The sequence below is a fragment of the Phoca vitulina genome, unplaced genomic scaffold (assembly GCF_004348235.1).
Source record: "Phoca vitulina isolate PV1807 unplaced genomic scaffold, GSC_HSeal_1.0 scaffold29, whole genome shotgun sequence".
NCBI classification, from domain to species: Eukaryota; Metazoa; Chordata; class Mammalia; order Carnivora; family Phocidae; genus Phoca; species Phoca vitulina.
In genome coordinates, this window is record NW_022589732.1 from 9590847 (window position 1) to 9612560 (window position 21714).

At 40.5% G+C, this 21714-nt stretch overlaps 1 protein-coding gene across 1 annotated transcript; it reads right to left on the bottom strand.

The window, feature by feature from the left end:
• Nucleotides 1-11904: 11904 nt before the first annotated feature.
• Nucleotides 11905-12363, bottom strand: ATOH7 (atonal bHLH transcription factor 7). Its single transcript, XM_032423657.1, has one exon. The coding sequence runs from the start codon at nucleotides 12361-12363 to the stop codon at nucleotides 11905-11907; it is 459 nt and encodes a 152-aa protein (XP_032279548.1).
• Between the last annotated feature and the right edge of the window lie 9351 nt (nucleotides 12364-21714).

Here is a 21714-nt window from a genome sequence, read left to right on the forward strand (position 1 = left end):
ACCCACCTATTCAAAAGCCTCTTAACTTAAGCAATTTTTAGACATAAGTTGACTGCGATTATCCCCAGCGCCTAGAAGAGTGCTTAGCACCGCATAGACATTCAATAGATATTTGTTGGATGAATGAATCTTACATTAGATAGGGAAATCTGCAATTCACACAGCACTCCAAAAATTGCCTTGGGAATGGTCATCACAGCACAGCTTGCTCCAGACTCACCTGTGAAATGAATTGGAGGTGTCTGTTACCAATTCCCTGTGCCCAGGTGTCTGGTGTTCTCTGAGCCAGGCACCCTCAACTGGCATCTTACTCCAGTGAACAAATAGTTGTTGTTTAGAAAGGCTTGAAATTTTCTTCACTTCAAGGCAAGGATTTCCAGTACAAAAATAAATTCATTCACTCAAAAAAAAAATCATTTGTGTGTCTACTCTGTATAAGATGCTATGCTAGAGACTTATGAATAAGACACAGTCCCTGACCTCAGGGAGCTTACAATCTAGTAGGGGAGGTAAGATGTAAGGCATAAAGAGTGCTGCTTTTGGGGTGGGGGGAATCTATTCTTTATCAAATAGAAGTTTCTCGTACTTTTCATCCTATGTTTTTATGACTCCAAAATCATCTTAATATTTTCAATCTTTATTTCTTAATGAAACAAAATGCCGTAGGTTACATCATTAAGAAATGAAGGTTTCAGTCAGTTATGCAGTGAAATTATTTGATTTGGTTTCCTTTTTTCATGTATTCAGGAAAAATACCAAAAATACAGGCAACTGTAATGAAATAGTGTATGTTTCATGCACAATACGTCCTCTAAAATGTTCTGTTGCCATGGTGGCTTCTATTACGAAATCTCTTCTAGCCAAAGAGAATTTTCTAACTCCAGGATTGTGCCTTCTTGGTCGTTCACCTGACCTACCCATCACATCTATTTCTGTAAACCCTAAATAGTCCTCCCATGGAAGGATATTTTTCACCTCTATATGTCTTAGCTTTCTGGATACTTGTTAATCTGTTGCCTTCTAGTGTTCACCGGAGAATTAGGATAAATATTATATTTGACCACTGGATGGCGCTGTCTAACCTAAAATATAAGAAACCTAAAAATCCCTGAAATTGGAGATACTGGATTATGTCAATGCAGGCTTTCTGAACCTCAGCATCGTTGGCATTTTGGGGTGGATAATTCTTCATTGCAGGGGACTGTCCTGTGCAGTGTAGGATGTTTGGTAGCATCACTGGCCTCTAACTAGATGCCGGTACTATTAGTGGCCCATCCCCAGGTTGTGGCCACCCAAAATGTCTCCAGACAGTCATATGCTTCCTAGGAGGCAGAATCCTCCTGTTGAACGAATCAGTGCCCTGCTTTAAGAATTCCATTAGAAATCAATTATAATGAGGGATACTTATATAAGAAATTTTGGTTCTGCTGGATATGTTTGGACTCAACATGTCCAAAATCAGATTCATCATCTTCCCTTTCATAAACCATTCTTCAGCCTCGCTTAATGATTTCTATTAATGGCACCATCACATTCCTAGCAATCCAAATAAAAAGCATCCAAGTCATTTTTTGCTTCCTCTAGCCAATCAATCAACAGATCCCATTAATTTTATTATTTCTTTTACATTCAGCCCTTCCTTTCCATCCCCCTGCAGTTCTCCAGTTCAGACTTGCATTACTTTATTAATTCCCCTCAATATTTCTGACTTCAACCATAATAAAGGCCTTCTAAGTGGCCTTTCTGCCTCTGTTCCTGCCATTTCTCCCACCCAAATCCAGCCCAGATCTCAGTGCCATCTCTTTCTTCCTGAAGTACTGCTCCATGTCTACTATTCCCCAATTTCAAACCCCCAGTGGCTCCCCGGAGCCAAATCAGGTACCCACTCTTCTGCTCTGTGGTAGTCAAGGCTCACTCCAATGTGATGCCAAAGTTTTCAACCCATTCCTCAGAAAACACACCCAATACGGCAACAGACCTAACACAGGCCCCTGGTTCCAGCTACATGCTTTTCTGCTGCCTCTGCTTGGAAGGCTCTCTCCCCAGCCTCCACCTATGGCAATCTTATCTGTTCCTTAAAGCCCATCTGAAATGCCTCTGCCTCTGCGAACTATTTTCTGATCCCCCAGACCCCACCCAAACACAATTCTACTTTCTTTGAAAACTTACAGCAAGTTTCTTGAATCTGGAAGAAAAAAAGATGACCTTGTATAGTATTTTATATAAAACATAGGCTCTGTGCACCTGCCTGTCCCCTCCCCCTGCACTAGCCAGTCTTGCCCACACTAGGTTTTAGCTGCTGTTGGTATGGGCTGTGTCAAAAGTTCATCACGTACCTTATACAGAGCAGGCATTCAGTAAGTAGCCACTGACCTAAACTGAACTTTACATGTCTATGTAAATCGGTATGTTTCTATATAAAGTGAATTGAGTCTAGAGCAGTAGTTCTTAACCTGGGCTGCATATCAGAATCTCCTAAAGAGCTTTTAAAAATCTTGATACCCAGGCCACAACCCCAAATCAGTTAAGTCATAAGCTCCGGAATTGTGGCATAAGCATCAGTATTTTTTAAAGCTTCCCGAGTGATTCCAAAGAGCAGCTGAGATTAAGAATAATAATTTCAGAACTTACCCATAAAGGTCCAAAGGGATGCAGATGGCATAAAGCTGTAGTTTTGGCACTTGGTGAAGAATATATTCCCCCCCCCTTGTGGTACATGCAGTGCATGCCTAGAAAGTAGAAATAAACACACACTTTGGCCTTATTGGACCCTACTATTTTGTGCAACACTCATTAGACATGTAGCATTCATGAAGCCCCCAGAGGAAGCTCAAAAACCTGCAAAAATGGACCAGGGAAAGAGGGGGAGTTGATGCAATTTGTCTGACCCTTTGTTTCTAAAAGCCATACAGGTCCCATAAGCACTCTTCTCTCCAAACAACTCGAAGGGCTTTTCATAATTTGATTAGTCATGGAAATGGGGATCAAAGGGGAAAATGGAGAAAGGAAATGCACCATTTAAATGAAATAGCCTTTTTGAAACATCGCACCCTTCGCTAAAGGAAGGTTTTAATCAGAATTGCCAAATAGTGGAACTGGTTTCAATGCATCTTTCTCTTTTTATTCCTAACTTAACTTTTGTAAGCATCCAATGAGAAATCACATAGTTGAGAGACTAGCCGTAGATAGAGCCAGAACTCTGAAGGAAACATACCATGGGGAATAATTCCCAGAGGAGTCAAAAGCTGACTTTTATAGGGACAGATTAACTTGGATAATCCTCAAATGACAAATGGGTTGCTTTCCAGATGTTCACTTATAAATTGGTTGTTTAAAACTCCAAATATATTTCCTTACACATACAACACACAAAGCTAGATTTCCTAAGTGAACTCAGTAAAGCCCATTTAATTGGGTCTACTTGTTGTAATTGTACTTTACTAATTGACTGAGTTACAATATCCATTACACCTGATTGGGTTATGGTCCCAAGAACAGGATCCAGGCAAAGCAGCCAATAAGAGGAAAAGAGAGACTACTTCCTCCTTTTTTGTATCTATGATGTGTCAAAGCTAAAGCGTGTCTAAGGTCCTTTGCATCTATCCCCCATTCTGTGTTTTCCTCCCCAGATACCTTGCGCTCCATGTTCTATAATCCCCCTCTGTGGTAACCCGTCCCATCTCAGCCTGTCAGCATGCTTCATGCTCCAAAATGACCTGACTCCAGTTCCAGGCATCTGGGCCCGATGGTCAGAAGAAAGCAGTCCAACTGAATGAAGTCTGAATGCCTGAGAGTCTTTTAACTTCACAGAGGGGCTGCATTTTTTTTAAAGCAGTTGCCTTCTTACTCCCATCAACTTCTAATTGACAGAATTGTTGACAAAGTAAAAAAAAAAAAAATCAGGTTGGGAGGAGAGGTCTAGAAAACTAACTGGGTCAGACATCAAAATTCTTGTTGACCACAGCCTCCTTCTGTCCTCTTCCTCCCCACAAACTCCCAAAGTACCTTCCAAGCTGAGATCCTGGCCTGAGTCTGTTTATATCTGGGCTGTTTATGAATTGGTTGTAAACTCAAAGGCAAAGTTCCTAATAATGACCTTTATTCAAGGTCCCTTCCAGGGTCCTTGGGTAACCTGGCCTCAAAGCATTTCTGCTGATGGTTGAGTAGAAAATCAATGTGCTTTACCAGTAAGATGAACAGTTACTTAGATTACAATAAGCTTGTTGAAGTCCTTTTCATCACTAATTGCCTTTTCTTGTTTTATGTGGATCAATATTTCAGAAAGTTAATTACTGAAACACTGCTTGAAGAATGCCAAGCATCTTCAACTTTGACAATGCAGTGGTCATCAGTATGCTAAAAATAGTTGCTAATACCATGTTTTTAAAAATCTTTGTAGTGCAAAAAAACGCATATTTTTTGAAAATATGTTTGCCTCTTATTTCTAATTATATTAGTTAGCATACTTGGTATTAAAGAATGATAAACAGGCTGCCTTTTGTTAATCTGTAAATAATGGCCACCTCAAACTCCAAAAAGCAATAGCCTTGAAATCGCAAGAAATAGAGAAAGAACACACTTTTCAATCCTCTGAGAATTGTGCCAAAAATGCTGAAAGCATAAAGAGAATGGCTGTACTGTAGAGGCATATAAATACTAATTTACTAGAAGATTTTAACATATGAGTGAATAGAAAATGTTTCCCTAGGAATAGAAATTAAAAGATTTCAACACTATTTGACAATAAATATTTCAAGGCTGAAATAAATGTATATTTTTCTTTAAAATGAAGAAAACAGTTCTAGTTTCCAGGTTTAAACTTTTTGATGAAGATCCAACCAATTTTTTAATGTACAAATATATTTGACACTTGGAAGTGATTTTTAAAAATTATTCTTATTCAAATTGTATAAATTACAACATGAATTATAATCTGGTTAAATATCAACAGAACAACAGAAAGATAACTAGGTTTTAATCTTCCTAAAATATCCAGCAAATCCAGTAGACTTCTTATAAAATGTTCTTTAACTCTCTAAGATAAAAATTCATTCTGGGGACGCCTGGGTGGCTCAGTCGGTTAAGTGGCTACCTTCAGCTCAGGTCATGATCCAAGGATCCTGGGATCGAGTCCCGCAACGGGTTCCTTGCTCAGCAGGGAGCCTGCTTCTCCCTCTGCTTGCAGCTCCCCCTGCTTGTACTCTCGCTCACTCTCTCTCACCTACGCTCTCTCTCTCTAGCAAATAAATAAATAAAATCTTTAAAAAAAAAATTCATTCTGCCTCCTTACTGAAAACAGAGACACATTTAAAAATGCAACTTAAAGATGGGAAAGATAGGGGTAGAGAGGCTTGACCAGTTTAGATTGAAAATTAATGGAGATACAATAAAGAGGTGTTTTGGGCACCTGGCTGGCTCAGTTGGTGGAGCATGCAACTCTTGATCTCGGGGTTGTGAGTTTGAGCCCCACGTTGGGTATAGAGATTACTTAAAAATAAAGTCTTAAAGAAAAGAAAAAAGCTGTTTTAATACCCGTAAGAAACATAAGTTATTTTCATATAGTATGGTAAGACTGAATTGTACAATGTTCCAAAACTCCAGAGATCCTGATGTTTTTCACAGATTCAGTGAGTTATCTGCAAACTAGCAGATTCTTGTAATTTTCCCGCAATTAGTAGCGCGAGAATTCAGTGAATTATATGCTAGTATTGACTATAGCAGTCACTACCAAAAGATTACTAAATGTACATGTGTACAGAGTATAAATGGTTTTACTGTGTTTAAGGAGAGTTAAAACCCTAAAATAATTCAAATGAAATCATTTGCATGCAACTGCATTGTCTTAATGCACATGTGTAAATTAAATTTTACTTTTTCAGTATTTTTATTTCAGAGACACCTTATCTTCTTTTCTGATTTTCACTTACTTTTCCAATCTTTAGCATTAAGTTTTGTTTTTTTTTAAGATTTTATTTATTTATTTGACAGAGAGAGACACAGCGAGAGGGAACACAAGCAGTGGGAGAGGGAGAAGCAGGCTCCCCATGGAGCAGGGAGCCCGATGCGGGGCTCAATCCCAGGACCTTGGGATCATGACCTGAGCCGAAGGCAGACACTTAACGACTGAGCCACCCAGGCACCCCTTTAGCATTAAGTTTCTTAAACCTACCCTTTCCCTTTGTTACCTTTCTGTTGAGATTTTTAAAATCTGTAAAATACTTAATAGCATTAGGAAAGCTCCTTATTTCTAGGCATTCTTAGGTGAATTCCTAGGAATTCAAGGGGGATTTTAATAATTCAGATGAATTTCAGACACATTCTCTGATTTTTCTATAACTCTGAGGTCTCTTGTTTCTTTATCTGCAAAATAAACAAAATACTTGATTGAAACTTTTCCAGGATGGAGGCTAGGATAAATAAACGTTTATGAAGAATTTACTTTGGAGACCCTAAAAAAAGTAATAGCAGTTTTTTTATTCCAAAGGAAACATTTAAAATATTTTTCTCCGAAGTAAGTAGTTAAATTTGCTTTAAACGTTCATATTTCTTTCCTGCCCCACTACTTTGTTTTTCTTTAGAGGAGTAGTACAAAATGGTGGAATCTTCTTCTAAGATGGTATGCAGTTAAAAGAAGAATCTAGAGAAAAATCAAATGAATTCAAGAAATATTCTATGCGCTTTCTGTGGCAGATTCCAGGAAAATTTATTTTGGCGTAGGTAGAATAGCCTACAGGAATTCTGACTCCTGTGTCCATGATTGAAGCTAGTGGAAATAATGACTGCAACCCACGAAGAAAGAGCAAAGGAGTTCCTGTATTCATTTCTGGCTTAAGCAGTTCAGGACAACTTCATTGAACTATTCCAGACCCCAGTGAAAAAACTTTTGTTCCATGCTAGCATGTCAATGGCCTTATGTTGAAATGAATCAACTTTACAATAACAGATAGATATGGACCCACAAAAATGAGCATAGCCTTTGGCCACTGTTTTTGCATTCTTGGCTACATCAAGTCTGAATTTAACCCCAATGATTCATTTCAGCCATGAGGACTGACAAAGGATGTACATATGCCCACAGGCATGGACACACATGCACACAAACACAAACACACACTTTTGCTGAGGCATGGAGCACCCATAGCTAACATAATTCAATCAGAATCAGCACACAAACACACACACACACTTCAGCTGAGGCATGGAGCACCCATAGCTTAACATAATTCAATCAGAATCAAGAGATGCTTCTTACAAACATGGTATGCGTCCATCTTAGGAAGCTTGAGTCAACTTATTTTCTAAAGTACTTTTTTGGTTATTGAAATCCTAATGGAAAAAACATTATAGCAGCCATTTTAAAATGTGTGAATTATATAAACTGTATGTTTTGCTTCCATTACTAAAAAGCAATTAATGGATCTTGGCTTTTACTCCTGTTCTTCTGCATCATGCATGTTAGATATTCTGTGGAACTGAAAACAAGTGATCGCTTAAGCCCAAATGTTTGTGAGCATAAACTGTGTCTTTCTTCAAAAGGTATGTGGTACTGTATTCCCATAGACCAGGCATCTCCATGACATTGTTACTGTTTCCTAGTCGTGCTTTCTTAAGGATTTGTTGGGGGTTGTGTTTTGTTTGGAAACTTTGCAATTAGAAGAAGAAAAATAAGAATTAAGAACCAGTATTTAATTCAACCTGGATATTTTAAAAAGCAATTTAGAGGATGTGATGGACTGTTTCTTTATTCATTAAATAAAATTTTATTTATTCTCAATTAATTGTTGGGTTTGTTTTGCTTTGTATCTTGGTTCCAGACTATATATGTGAGATAGGTAAATTCTTGTTTTCAGTGGTTTTCTTTCAGCTCAGGTATTTTTTGGATACACTGCCAGTTTAAAATAGCAATCTTAAAGACCTATCTTACTTTAATAAAACAATTGTTAGAGCTTGTACCCACTTGTATTCATGACCAGAGAGCGGAATGGGTTATATCCATGTATGAAGACAGGTCATATATTTATGGTTTTATACGCACTTTGAAATTGTTTTCACCCGTAGGTAGCAAAAAGCAGAGAGCAGAGGTGAGCCAAATTCAGTCCAAAAACAGCACTATGCTTTTACTATAAGTTGGCAAAATTTAAGTAACTGAGCCTCAATTGTTGAATCCTACAGTTTTATTAACCACAACACAAATATATTCTATCTGGTTCACATCTAACAGAAATTTTAGATCTTCATTAATATAAAGGCCACCTCATTAACTAAGAAACTGGCTGTACTGGATGTTAAAAAAGATAGCCCAATCCTCTTAACATCTGCAAATACCAGAAGCTGGAAGTCAATATAATCACTTTTTTGTAATGAGGTTAACGGTGTTATAGTACATATTGTTCAGTTAAGTGGTTTTTAACACTGACATCCTATTAGAATCACCTGGGGAAATTTTTAAACTATGTCCAAGCCTCATCTTGGAGCAGTTAAATCAATTCTTGAGCTGGGGGCTCCAGACTTGGTATTTTTTTTCAAGACTCCTAATGATCCTAGTGATTCTAATGAGCAGACAGGGTTGAGAACCACTGGCTTGGATGGTCTTTTGCATCTTGATAGCCCTGTTCATTTGTATATGGTTCTTCAAGACTTCTGATCCTGGGGTTTGGGTATTCAGCCTCCAGCTAGCACCTAGGAAGAGCTCAGATATAATAACTAGTCAAACTGAAAACCTGCCCAGGGGAGTCTTCTTTTATCATTTAATGTCCCCTCTTAATAGTTCTTATGTCATAGGTTACTGGTACTACACTGTTGAAGCATTCAGCTCTGCTTTGTTTAGGACTGCTTTTTGATTAGTACATGTGTGTTCTTCTTGGCTGCATACCCAAGGACAAGGGTGGTGTTAAGCAAGCCTGGGTGTGGGTAGGTGCTTGATAATATTTGTTGATTTTTTTAAAGATTTTATTTATTTATTTGAGAGAGAGAACACAAGCAGGGGGAGCAGGAGAAGCAGGCTCCCCGCTGAGCAGGGAGCCCAACGCGGGGCTCGATCCCAGGACCCTGGGATCATGACCTGAGCCAAAGGCAGACGCCCAAATAACTGAGCCACCCAGGCACCCCTGTTGATTTTTTTAAAAAGGGAACCCAGGTAAAAGAATATTTTTGAATTTCAATATGCCCTGCTGTCAAACTAGAAAGGACACAGATTTTTCAAATGTGGACAGTATAGAGTACTGTAGCAACTCTTAAGTGTTTTGTTATATGTATAATAATACATGAATCTTAACTTCAAAAAGATTTTGCACTTATGCTATCCAAGCTCTTACTCCATAAAACATAATGGATTTCCCAATGTACAGTTTTTGGAGTTTTATCACAGACTGGATTTTTAAAAAAAGATTTTATTTATTTATCTGACAGAGAGAGACACAGCGAGAGAGGGAACACAAGCAGGGGGAGTGGGAGAGGGAGAAGCAGGCTCCCCGCTGAGCAGGGAGCCCGATGCGGAGCTTGATCCCAGGACCCTGAGATCATGACCTGAGCCGAAGGCAGACACTTAACGACTGAGCCACCCAGGCGCCCCTATCAAAGACTGGATTTGATCACTGAAACCCATTTACTTTTCCCTCAAATGTCTTCCAGAAAAAGATAGTACATCAAGTGGGGTGGATAGCTTAGGGATTTGGTAAGAGCTAAATTGCTTCCAGAGATTTTAAAAACACAGAACAGGCAGCTATAGGCAAAATATTTAAAGGACAGATTCCCATTCTTTTTGGAGAATGGGGATGGGGAAGAAGAGACACAGGATTAGGATCCTACCTTTTTAATTAAATTGTTCGATTTCATTAAGAAACTACTGTTAATCAAAAAAAATATTTATTGAGAGTTTATTCTATCTATCCCTCTATACTAAAAGCTATAGAGATAAAACGAAAAGCACAGTTCTCTTTTACAAGGTATTTACAGTCTAGAGAGTGGGATATGAACCCTACTGGGAAAAGGACTCATCTTAATACATTTTTGAGAACTGTCCTAATTAATACATTTTTAGTACTGATTTTATTCATTCTCAAACTCTACAAATTTACGGGGATTATTAATGAAGCTTTATGAGTCTAAACAATTAACTATTGTGCCCAAATAGTAAGAAAGGCAGATGCCCAGAGCCTTGCCGTTAGTTCAAGTACACACTGCAGTGTGGAGTGTGGCCAGAAAGAGAACCTGGCATCGTCTCTTCTAGAGCTGTGTAGTGTAAACTATAGTGTCTTCTAAGAGGCTAAACATTTTACCCTCTAATCTGCAGTGAGGAAGCAAAGCCCTGAGCCCTCCTCAGTTTCTTATTAACGGATATTAGAAGGAAAGGGAAATTCAGCATTGGTTTCTCAAAGAGTTCTAGAGATACACTTGTGATTTTGTAAGTTTAAGTTTATGCCCTGGGGAAGACACTTTCATTCCTTACAAACCAAATGGATTTTGATAATTAGGGATAACTAAGAAAGTAAAATTTCTATGGAGACTTTCTATAGAAATAAATATAAATTGCCAATAGGTGGCTGCCTCTGATGTTAGGCATTGGAATCCATAAGTTTGGGGAATGTCACTATTGTTTCTGTTGACTTGTGAAAAATGCCAAATGCACACATAACTTAGAGTCTTGTTTTTTCTAGTTATTATTTCTAATTACTATTTCTAATAATGCACGCAGAGCTGTTGACCACCAAGTCACTCTTTACATTAAGGGTTTGGTTTATTCATCCAATGGTTAAGCAAATTTATAAAAATAATTCAAACCAATACCATGCATACTATTTTGCTCTAATCTTGATTAGTCTTGATGGTGGTGATGCCCTTTTTGCTAGCTTGTACTGATTAAAGGAAATCACTTACAAAAGCAACATTTTTTAAGTTCTCAGTGCTAGTTACATTTATATATATATTAACATATATATATTCCTATATAGGAACAAATATATATATTTGGGTACTTGTAAGGAATTAGTAGTAATTGGCTTAAATAAAATATTGAGGAATTGTATATCTAGTTACTTAAAAGCTAAATGTTATTTCAACTACTTTAACCTTTAAAAAAGCATGAAAAATGTATCTATATTTCCAAGTTCACAGAGAAAGCTTTCAAATTAATTATTTGTATTCTCATCAGCTTGTCTTTTTTTTTTTAAACGAAGTATTACGAAAGTGCACATTTGCCAATCAGTGCAATTAGATTTCAACATTCCATATCTTCACTGAGAGAAGCACTCAAATCATCGTTCCCAAAGAGGCCTTTATTGCCATCAGGAAACTAGCAGGGCACTTGGCACGAAGAACAAACCCACATTTTTATTTATATATTACAAAATCTATATTTTAATAACGTATACATTTAAAAATACAGAGCACTCACGCCCTGTACTCTAGAAAAAAAAAAAAAAAACTATAACTACTTCATGCATACACACACAATGCACTAAGCATAAATGCATTTACACGACGGGTAGGTAGCTGTTTTAAGCGTACACAAGTAATGCATATTGTAACTTCACCCGAACAGGTCAAACTTACAAAGTTTAAGAAAGTTATTATTTCTCTGAGGACTAAAACTGCAGTATAGCCTAATCCTATTTTTTCTTAAGATTGTTTTCCCTCAAAGTCGTCCCAAAAAAGGAGGAAGGGGCATTATTTTCACAGCAATCAAAACCATTCACAAGATCCATTAATGTAATCTACAAAATACTGATAAGGAGGAAGAGAAAGGCAATAAAATCGTGTCCGTAAGACCGCTGACGCGAATAAAAGTAACCTGAAAGTTTGCTACTTTATTCTATGACTGCATCCTTGGCCACCTACTGGGGACAGGGCTACGGCTCCGGAGCTCGATCGATCACTGGGCATCTCCCCCCGGCAGGGCCGCGCGCCCTAACTGGCCATCTGGAAGGGCTCCGGCTGGAAGGCGAAGAGCCTCTGGCCGTAGGGCTCGCTCTCACCCGGCAGCTTCGCGCCCGCAAACGGAAGGTAGTGGTCGCGGCCAAAGTGCTCACAGTGGAGACTGACCCAGTCCCGCTCCGAGCCGAATCGCTCGGCCTCGGCCAGGATACGGGTCAGCGCCATGATGTAGCTCAGTGCCATCTGCAGGGTCTCATACTTGGACAGCTTTTTATCCTGGCCCCACTGGGGCACCACCCTGCGCAGGCGATCGAACGCCGTGTTGAGACCCTGCATGCGACGGCGCTCGCGCGCGTTGGCCGCCAGGCGCCTGCGCGCCGCGCTCTCCAGCCGTCCAGCCCCGGCGCACGCACCCGCGCACTCGGCGCCGCCTGCGCACGGGGGCGCGGCGCGCGCTCCCGCCGCCGGGTTGCTGGGCTTGCAGGACTTCATCCCCCGCCGGAAGGAGGGAGGCGCTGAGCTCACTCGCCCGTTTAGGAACCTGCGCGCGAGCCGGTCTATCGAGCCGCTCCCCAACGTGGCTCTTCTGAGCGAGTAAGTCATACACAAAGCAACTCGTGTGGAATCAGAGTTTACAGTGGGGAGTACGGGATCCCGCCTTCCGTCCTACTGGATAACCAGATTGATGTCTCTTCACTTGCTCAAATTTAGGGGAAACTGAGGTGCTGAAGAGAAAGTCATGTTCCCAACGTGAGGTTGGAAAAGAGAAGGGAACCTTCTTGCTGCAGAATTTGGTGTGGCTGGTTTGGGCAAGGTCTTTCAAGTCCTCTGGGAAAGCCCGAAACTTCTTTTTCAGGAAGACGAGATCTTTTCAGATGCTCAGAGAAGGAGCGCTTTTTCCGCAGTAGCTGTCGGAGAGTGCTGGATGAATCTTTGAAGGAGGAGAATTTATAGCAGAGGGCTGAGGGAGGGAACAGGTGGTGGCAGGTGGGCGGGCGTCCCTCGGCTTCCATCTCAGCACCTTCCTACCCTGGGAACTGCAGGCGGGGGGAAGGGGAACGACGCACAGCAAAATCCTGACATTACAGCCATCGTCTGTTGAAGTTTCTCCAAAGCTATGTCCAACAGTAACACACCATCTGGAGTGGCCTGGCTGTCCCCAAAAGAATAACAGGGTGGGGGGTGGGGAAAGAGCTTGGTCCATCCTTTCCCATATCAACGGGCAGCTTACATATCAAAAACTTAACCAAGGTTTTACAATTATTAGAAATTATTTGTGTGAACATGTTGGTCTTGGAATTATGAGATATATTAGAAGTTTAAGAAGATTTACCTTTGTCAAGATGAATGACAATTTTGGTTAATGCCGATCTAGTATATTGATGTTTTTCTTTTAGCTATTAAATAAGTTGGGACAAATTAGTAGGTCCTAATATTGCAGACCTGGAATTTTACTGTGCAAATAATTTGGCTGTTTTCTGCAGAATAACTTACTGTAACATATCAAAAGATATTAATGGTATATCAAAAAAATATTCTAGTTGTATAGTTGGATTGCATGAGTTTGGATACTTAGGCAAATTAACTCAGAATTTATACTCCATTTCCCCTGAAAGAGGCTCATAAATGTTTTGGGGACATATATTGAGATGATAATTATTTAATCTGACATTTAAATCTAATAAAACTAATCATAATGCACATATATGTGCAAAATGGAAACATCTAAGTAATTTGTGAGATTTTTAAAAATAATTTCTAATGGAAGATTTATCCCCATCTCATAAAGCTATAAATATTTCATACTCCATGGATGTTTTAGTTGTATCAGCTGTCCTCAGGAACAATAACGAAGCATGATTTCCACTATTGATAATGATCTGATTTATACAGAGAACCCATTAACTTGATTCTCTCATCACAACTTTTTTCTGGTTCTTAAGGAAGAGTGAAGTGGCAAAGAAACCAGATCCAAATAGATTCAAGCCAGGATCATTTCTGGATTCTTCAGGAACACCAAGTATGTTCTTTCTCCTTTTGAAATGGGATTGTGTCAGCATTATTCCCAGATATTTTTGTTAAATTCAATTTTCAACAACCTCTCACAAAGCAGGAGTCTTTTTACTGTAACTTTCTTCCCCCACCTTTGCCTCAGACTGACTCCCAAGTCCAGTCTTCCCATAAATAGTTGATTAATCCCCAGCTGAAACAATGACAGTGAAATGAAGTTGAGTAACATGAAGACAATAGGATGCAATTGAACATTAATGGTCTCCAGCATGACAGATGTTGAACACAGACTTTTACATGGAGCCACTCAGCTCTGTTACTCTGAGTCCTAATAGTCTTGGTCAGGAATGGTAGTCCTGTGACAGGAAAGGCTATGTTATTTCATCATCAAAATGTCAAATATACTTTTTGAATTTTTATGGAAATCTGCCCTATTAATCCTATTCTTTCTCATGTTCACTTATCTCATCCCTTTCCCCGAAGGAGCCTTCTCTGTGATACTCTTTGGAATGTTCCCTCACAAAACATACTGTGCACTTGTTCTGGGCACTACTGATCAAAGTGCTAATAAGATGCATGATTTTGCAGGCCATATATTCATGTTTGGAGAGATTATAGCCTGTGCACTAAGAAAAGCAAAAGCACAACTTAAAGAGAAAAAGGAGGGGCGCCTGGGTGGCTTAGTTGGTTGGGCGACAGCCTTCGGCTCGGGTCATGATCCCAGGGTCCTGGGATTGGGCCCCGCCCGCGTTGGGCTCCCTGCTCAGTGAGCCTGCTTCTCCCTCTGCCTCTCTCCCCTGCTTGTGCTCTCCCGCTCTCTCTCTGTCAAATAAATAAATAAAATCTTAAAAAAAAGAGAGAAAAAGGAAAAATAGCAGTATGCACACAGCACATAAGAACATAACTAGCAGGGACGCCTGGGTGGCTCAGTCAGTTAAGCGGCTGCCTTTGGCCCGGGTCATGATCCCAGGGTCCTGGGATTGAGTCCCACACTGGGCTCCTTACTCAGCAGGGAGCCTGCTTCTCTCTCTCTCTCCCTCTGCTTGTGCTCTCTCTGTCAAATAAATAAAATCTTTAAAAAAAAAAAAAAAAAAAAAAAACATAAACTAGCAGATATCTATGACATGAAATTGATCCAGGATAGAGAACATTGCTATAATAAAGGGCCTTAGGAGTATAGTGTGTACAGTAAGACATTTCCCAAATGCATTCTGAAGGGCAATTTATTAGTACTACGAAGAGGCTATTGGGGAAAAGGATTTCATTGTCAAGTAAGTTTGGGAAACATGTTTACTGCCTCCTGCTTGGATAGACATGAAGCAAAATTGGTATAGTAAAGTTTCTGAGAAGTTCTAAGGTAAAGAAACCTACTGACTCTAGCATTTCCTAGACCTTTTTGAACACAGAATGCTTTTTTCCTAGAAAATCCTGTTCACAAAGTTCCTTGGAATACACTTTTTCAAACCTGCTCTAGTACCTCCCATTTATTTTATAGAGGAGAAGGTAAGATACAGAAACTAAACACTACGCTCAGAGGTATTGAGCAACTTAATGACTATATTAAAATCTCCTGTGTCCTTTGATTTTAGAGACTTTCGAATTATAAAATCACTTAATACAAGCCACTCAGTCTACAGTGGGGCAACTGAGATCCACCAGTGACTTCCCAAAGTCAGACAAGTCACTAGTAAAGTTTTCAGGAATAAAATTAGAAATTTTGTGCTTAAAGGACAGTGTTACTTATTTTATAACCCTGATGTCTAGCACAGTGCCTAGACAATGAAGGGTAATACATGACACAAACTGAATGGCTAGAAAAATAAATCAGGTAAATGAGAGAGAGATGCTACAGAATGAGTACATTCCTAGTGAATAACCCATATGAATGATTTGCATTCCCTCGCCTTATAAAGAACACACACATTAGCTCCACATTTTGAATGCAAAATTAATTCTTTCTTACCAAAAAATACAGCCATTTGAGTCAGGAGAACATGCGTGTCAGAAACTCCCACAATGTTTCTGTACTGAAGGTATGATCCTACCAGGTGAACTGGCAGTTACTGTATATCTCAGGGTTGGCCAGAAATCAAAACTGGCAGATGGAGATGGGGGGGGAGAAGGAGAAGTAGAAGGAGCTTACACCTGTAGGAGTAGAAAAATAGGAGCAATATTATTTTAGAGGAAAAATGACAAGGATGCAGGAGTTCCTGTCCCAGGCCCCAGAAGTGATCACTTATCTCCAGAAAGTATGGGCTCACCACAGTGCCCCAGGTGATTCTCCAACCCCCATCACTTCACACACTGCTTGAGAATTCTGGCTTGACAGCCTGATTTCGTTTCTCCAGTCACCATGAGCCAGACTGACTTGCATGGTTTGGACTCTGCATTTACTCTTCTCCATAGTGGATCTTAGCCTCCTCTTAGCGTCTGGGTTAAGCACCATCTTTGGAGTCAGTTTTGAGTCCTGTATCTCCTGTCAGCTAGCTTTGTGCTCTTGCACAAATCACTTCTATTTTTCCATCTGCAAAGTGGAATCATAATACCTACCTTACAGGGCAGTAGAGAATATTAAATGAGACTGTAGTTGTAAAGGACCCTGCCTGGTCCCTAAGGAAGTCACTCTTTAAATGACAGCTAATACTACATGTTGTGAGTAGTTTTTACAAATGATAATGAAAATTTTACAATGATAATGAAAAACTTAATGAATCATTGTTTGAATCTTTTATACATAAAGCTACAGTTAGTCATGATGCGAATCCCAGCTGCGCAACCTTAGGCAACTTGCTTAACTTCTCTATACTTCTTAATCTGTTAAAAAGAGGTTTAATAATAGAACCAATCTTATTGATTTGGTATGAGATTAGATAGTTACTCTTTGTAAGCACTTAGATCTGTGTTTGACATACAATTAAATGCAGTATAGGCGCTTGTTTGGGTAAGTAAAATGACCTGTGGCAATTGTTCAAGATGTAGATTAGCTACCCCTCCTTTCTGCTCATTTTTGCTTTATTTTCCTGCTCTTCCATACAGGGAGCAGGAACAGGGAGAGAAGAGTAAATTGAGAGGAGTTCCCTTTCCCTTTTGCTGCTCAGGGCCTTACTGGGTAGTAAATTTAGGGATTGCATTATAGTTTGAGGTTCAGTTTTATAGTTATAGACACATATTTTAAAGCGTTAATTTTCAGGGGATGCTCTGTTTTTCCAGTGACTGGAATATTTGCATTCACCATCCAGGGCCTTCCCTTCCTGGTACTGAGGTTTTTGAGAAGACAAATCAGTTACGGTTTCTTTTCATGAGTCTAGAAGCAGAACAAAGGGAATCAATCCGAGGGATGTGCTGCACTGTTCTATGGTAAATTTGGACCAGAAGCTGTGTTTTTCAGAATGCCTTTCCCTGTGTCGTTCTGGATTTGAGGTGGGCAAAAGGAAGTTATATGAGCTTTGGGAAGCAGAAGTGAAGCCACCATGCTCTGAACATCATTTGCAGGTTAGAGGCCATGACAGACAGACACAGGGGTGCAGGTGGATTCCAGTTTGTTGAACTTTCTCATTGTGTATCTACTCCTCCCTCCTGACTGCCAGCTCTGCTGACAGCACCTCCCCAACCCAGTCTTATTTCAGCCGCTGGAAGTACATGCCTCCCAGACCCTCCTGCAAGCTCTTCCTCACTCACCCAAGCCAGGGCTGCTTAGTGACTATGCCCTGATGCTTCAGCAACCCCTTCTGGACCCTTACATTCTTAGCTCCTTCCCCTATTGTGTAAGTCCTCATCCTTAGAATACATTCCTTCTTCCATAGTCCGTACAGTGGCCCCGTTTTCCTGGCTGAACCCTGACTGGTACAAGGAATCTTTTCTCCAGGCAACAGCAAAATCCCTGCCTCCCAGCGAAGACCCTCTACACGGGTGCCTCCTTGTCTGTGTGTCCACCAGTAGTTACTGTTTCCATCTGTTCAGCCCTGTGCCAGACAACATCAGGAATGATGGCCTTTAGCCTAATGGAATTCACAATCCAGTTGTGGAGATAAGACCCAACACCCATCAAAAAGCTAACCCTGAGTCATAAACCAGGGTTATATTCCCCAAACAGCACACAAGATAGTCCATTAGAGTATGTGAAAAGATTAGAAATTCTGCTGATGTTTATTTTATCTCATTTTTAAAATTTCTATCTTGGGGTGTATTTGTAGCATACAAAATACAAAAACATATATTTATATATGAGTATATACTAGTCCTTTTTTTTTTCTGGTAAGAGTGCATGATCAGAAAAGCTGGGACCACTGTCCTAGGCATGAAACAATACATGATTAGTGCCATGAGGAGCACAGAGCAGAGAGATTTTACTGTGCTCTGGAGGAAGAAGGATTTCGGCTGTTGACCCCTTCCTCTGACATCATCTCTTACTGCTGCCCCCTCAAAAGGCTGCTCCTCCTCCACTTCCCATGCTTCCCCCCACCTTGGGGCTCCTTCCCTGGTTGCTCCCTTGGCCTCAAATGCAGTTTCCCCAGATCCTCCCTGGCTGGCTTGGTTGTGTCATTCAGCTCCTCTTCTACCCAATGCTTTATGTCCTTAGCTGTTTGACAAGTCCAGGAATTCAGGGGTTTCCTCTATACTATTCCTAGCTGTATCTCCAGTACCTAGAATTGTGTCTAGCACATAACAGAGGCTCAAGGAATATTGGTTGAAGGAAAAAAAGGGAGGAGGAAAAGGTAGATGAAGGGACCCCACACACAAAGGGAGAGTAGACACTGTTCCCCTAGGAACACAGCTCTTTTTCTTCCTCCTCATATGGACCCTTCTGAGGGTGCCCTCCAAAAGCAGTGGCAACAGACCTGCTGCTTTTGTTTCTGCTCTGAAATTGTGGTATTTGCTGTTTCACAGGGAGCAGGTGGCTTACTTCCCCAAAGGGTGGCTCTCATTACAATCCAGGTTTCAGGCAGTACCTGAGTCAGCTCAGAGTCAAAGCCCAGAGGCCTTACTGGCCCAGGCCAGCCGCTGATACCCGCTCCCTGCCCCAGGGGGAAGTGGTTTTCTCTCGATTTTAGTTGGTGTTGCTTTTTTGTTTCCTTGTGCAATTTCAGCAGCTTGGCTGAACAAGTTTTTCTAATGTCTGAAGACTTGGGTCTTTTAATTCTGTGTTCCTGTTCCTCCTCACCATCACGTTCGATTCTTACTTCCCTGTCTGTGCCCCAGGCTCCTACTGACCTTCACTGAGCAGGAGCAAGAATATGTCATGCCTAGCTGATCAGATATCTGTACCAGTCAGATTCCTGGCTGTCTCTAAATGGGATCCAACACTGGTAGCCATAGGAGTATAGGTGCTTTTCTATTCCTTTGGCAGCCATGTACCAATTTGTTTCATTGTTTCCAACTTTCACTCATTTATTCAAATATTTAGTGAACTTATTATGTGCCAGGTACTAGAAATAGAACTGACCACACTGCAAAAATCCCTACCCTCGTGGATATTTAAAACTGGTATCATTGGTATCTTCTTATGAATTTATTGCCTGTTTTTCCAAATAGGTTATAAGGTTTTTCTTTAAAGATTTTATTTATTTAACAGAGAGAGAGCAAGAGAGGGAACACAAGCAGGGGGAGTGGGAGAGGGAGAAGCAGGCTTCCTGCGGAGCAGGGAGCCCGACATGGGGCTCAATCCCAGGACCCTGGGACCATGACCTGAGCCGAAGGCAGACACTTAATGACTGAGCCACCCAGGCGCCCCTTTGCTACCATATTTTTAATATTCAGCAGGTCCTTATTTACTCATTTTTCCTTTTAAAAATGGCATCCTGTATTTTATCTCTGAGGTATTCGTTATAGTTTCTTTAAAGTTTTCTTTTGCTACCACCATTCTTTCTTCTGAATTCCCTTCCTGGGTTTGTTTGGCTCAAGTACCTCATGCCTGTTATTCCTTAAATGTTGGAAAATCCCCGTATTTCAATAAAGGCACAAAAAAATCTTTTTTTTTTAAAGATTTTATTTATTTGACAGAGAGAGAGACAGCAAGAGAGGGAACACAAGCAGGGGAAGCAAGAGAGGGAGAAGCAGGCTTCCCACTGAGCAGGGAGCCCAGGACCCTGAGATCATGACCTGAGCCAAAGGCAGACGCTTAATGACTGAGCCACCCAGGCGCCCCTAGGTTATAAGTTCTTTGAGGGAAGGGGCAAATTTCAGATACCTGGGTCTTGCTAGAGTGTTCGATAAATATGTATTTGCTACTTGGTTTACTGAAGTTTTTACTCAGGCTGACCTTAAGCTAAAGAAACCAATATCACCATAAATAAAGTAATGCCTTCAGGAAATGCCAAATGCTTACCAGGTGTTAATTCCTATCTTCACAATACCCTTTGAGTAGGGGGTGTTATAATCTTCATTTTGTGGCCATGCCTCCATGCCCTCTGATGGTATGCAGGATACAGGTAAGTCATCTCAGATGGAAACCAAAAGTTTACTGAAATACTTGATAACTTTAGGCCAAGAAATACCCCTAGAACACAGGTTTTCTGCAGAAGCCCATTATGAGAACCTCTTACCAATTCAATCTCCCCTGTGTCCCCAGACTCAAGTGTGTCAGAGAAATTCCAGAGTGCTGACTCTAGCCCCCAGTACCCCCTTTCTTTCATGCCTCACTTTACCCAGAAGATCAGCTTTATTGGTTTCCCAAAGAGTATTCTGAAACTGTTACCCTTCAACAAAGAAAAGGAAATTCTGGCTTAAACAAAGCTATATAGGCTTTTTACTACAGGACTTTTCAGACCTTTTACTATGATCGTGGTCCTTCTCCGGATGAGATATACAGAGTTTCCCAAATTATGTGGTCATGGAAAACTCTTCATCTCAGAGGATATCGAGAGAGCAGTATCCACACACAAAAATTTTGGAAAATGCAAGCTGAATTCATAATCTTACATTTAAGGAAAAAGCCATCTTAAAACATTTTAGTGTTTGATTTAAAAAATATATATCTATATATCTTGGGGTACCTGGGTGGCTCAGTCGGTTAAGCATCTGCCTTCAGTTCAGGTCATGATCTCAGGGTCCTGGGATCCAGCCCCGAGTAGTCGAGTAGTCAGGCTCCCTGCTCAGTGGGGAGTCTGCTTCTCCCTCTCCCTCTGCCCCTCCCCACACTTGTGCACTCATGTGCTCTCTCCTTCTCATTCAGATGAATAAAAATCTTTTAAAAATCTGTATATCTTTACACACAAAAGTCTAACTTGCAATTTTGAAATTAATGAACTAATTCCTTCTCCACTATATTCTGGTCATTCTGTTGAATCCTGAAGATTTATAGTTACTAGGGGGTATGCAAATTCTCTGGCAATGCCAATGGTTAGATGGATGTGCTGGGAGAAGTACGTTGAGGCTGGGAAAATTTTCAGGGCAAAAAACTAGCTGTCAAGGAGGATGATCAGAGGTTCACTGCTCAGCCGGGTCGGAATTTGACTGTATACGAAGGGACCCAGGAAAGGAAGGCAGTGCCAGTAGAGAGAAGGGCGTTGGTGGCAGGGTCAGATTCAAACTGTCCTAACCCACAGTTTATTGCCCAAAGCCTGCTGGTAGACCTCTGCCTGTGAATAACCTGCCTCTATTATTTTAGTGCTTCTAATTATTATCCAGTTAACCCACTAAAAAAAGTTAAGAGAGACAGAAGCAGACGCTGTATGCCTCCTGATGGACAAACACAGCACCTAGTATATCTACTAAAAAATTGAACCTGAATGTTATGAGACCTCTATATCTAGCAATCCATTTGCATGACAATTAGAAGACAGAGGAACATGTTAAGAGATACCATGGGGAGGCAGTCAGCAAGATCCAGAATTG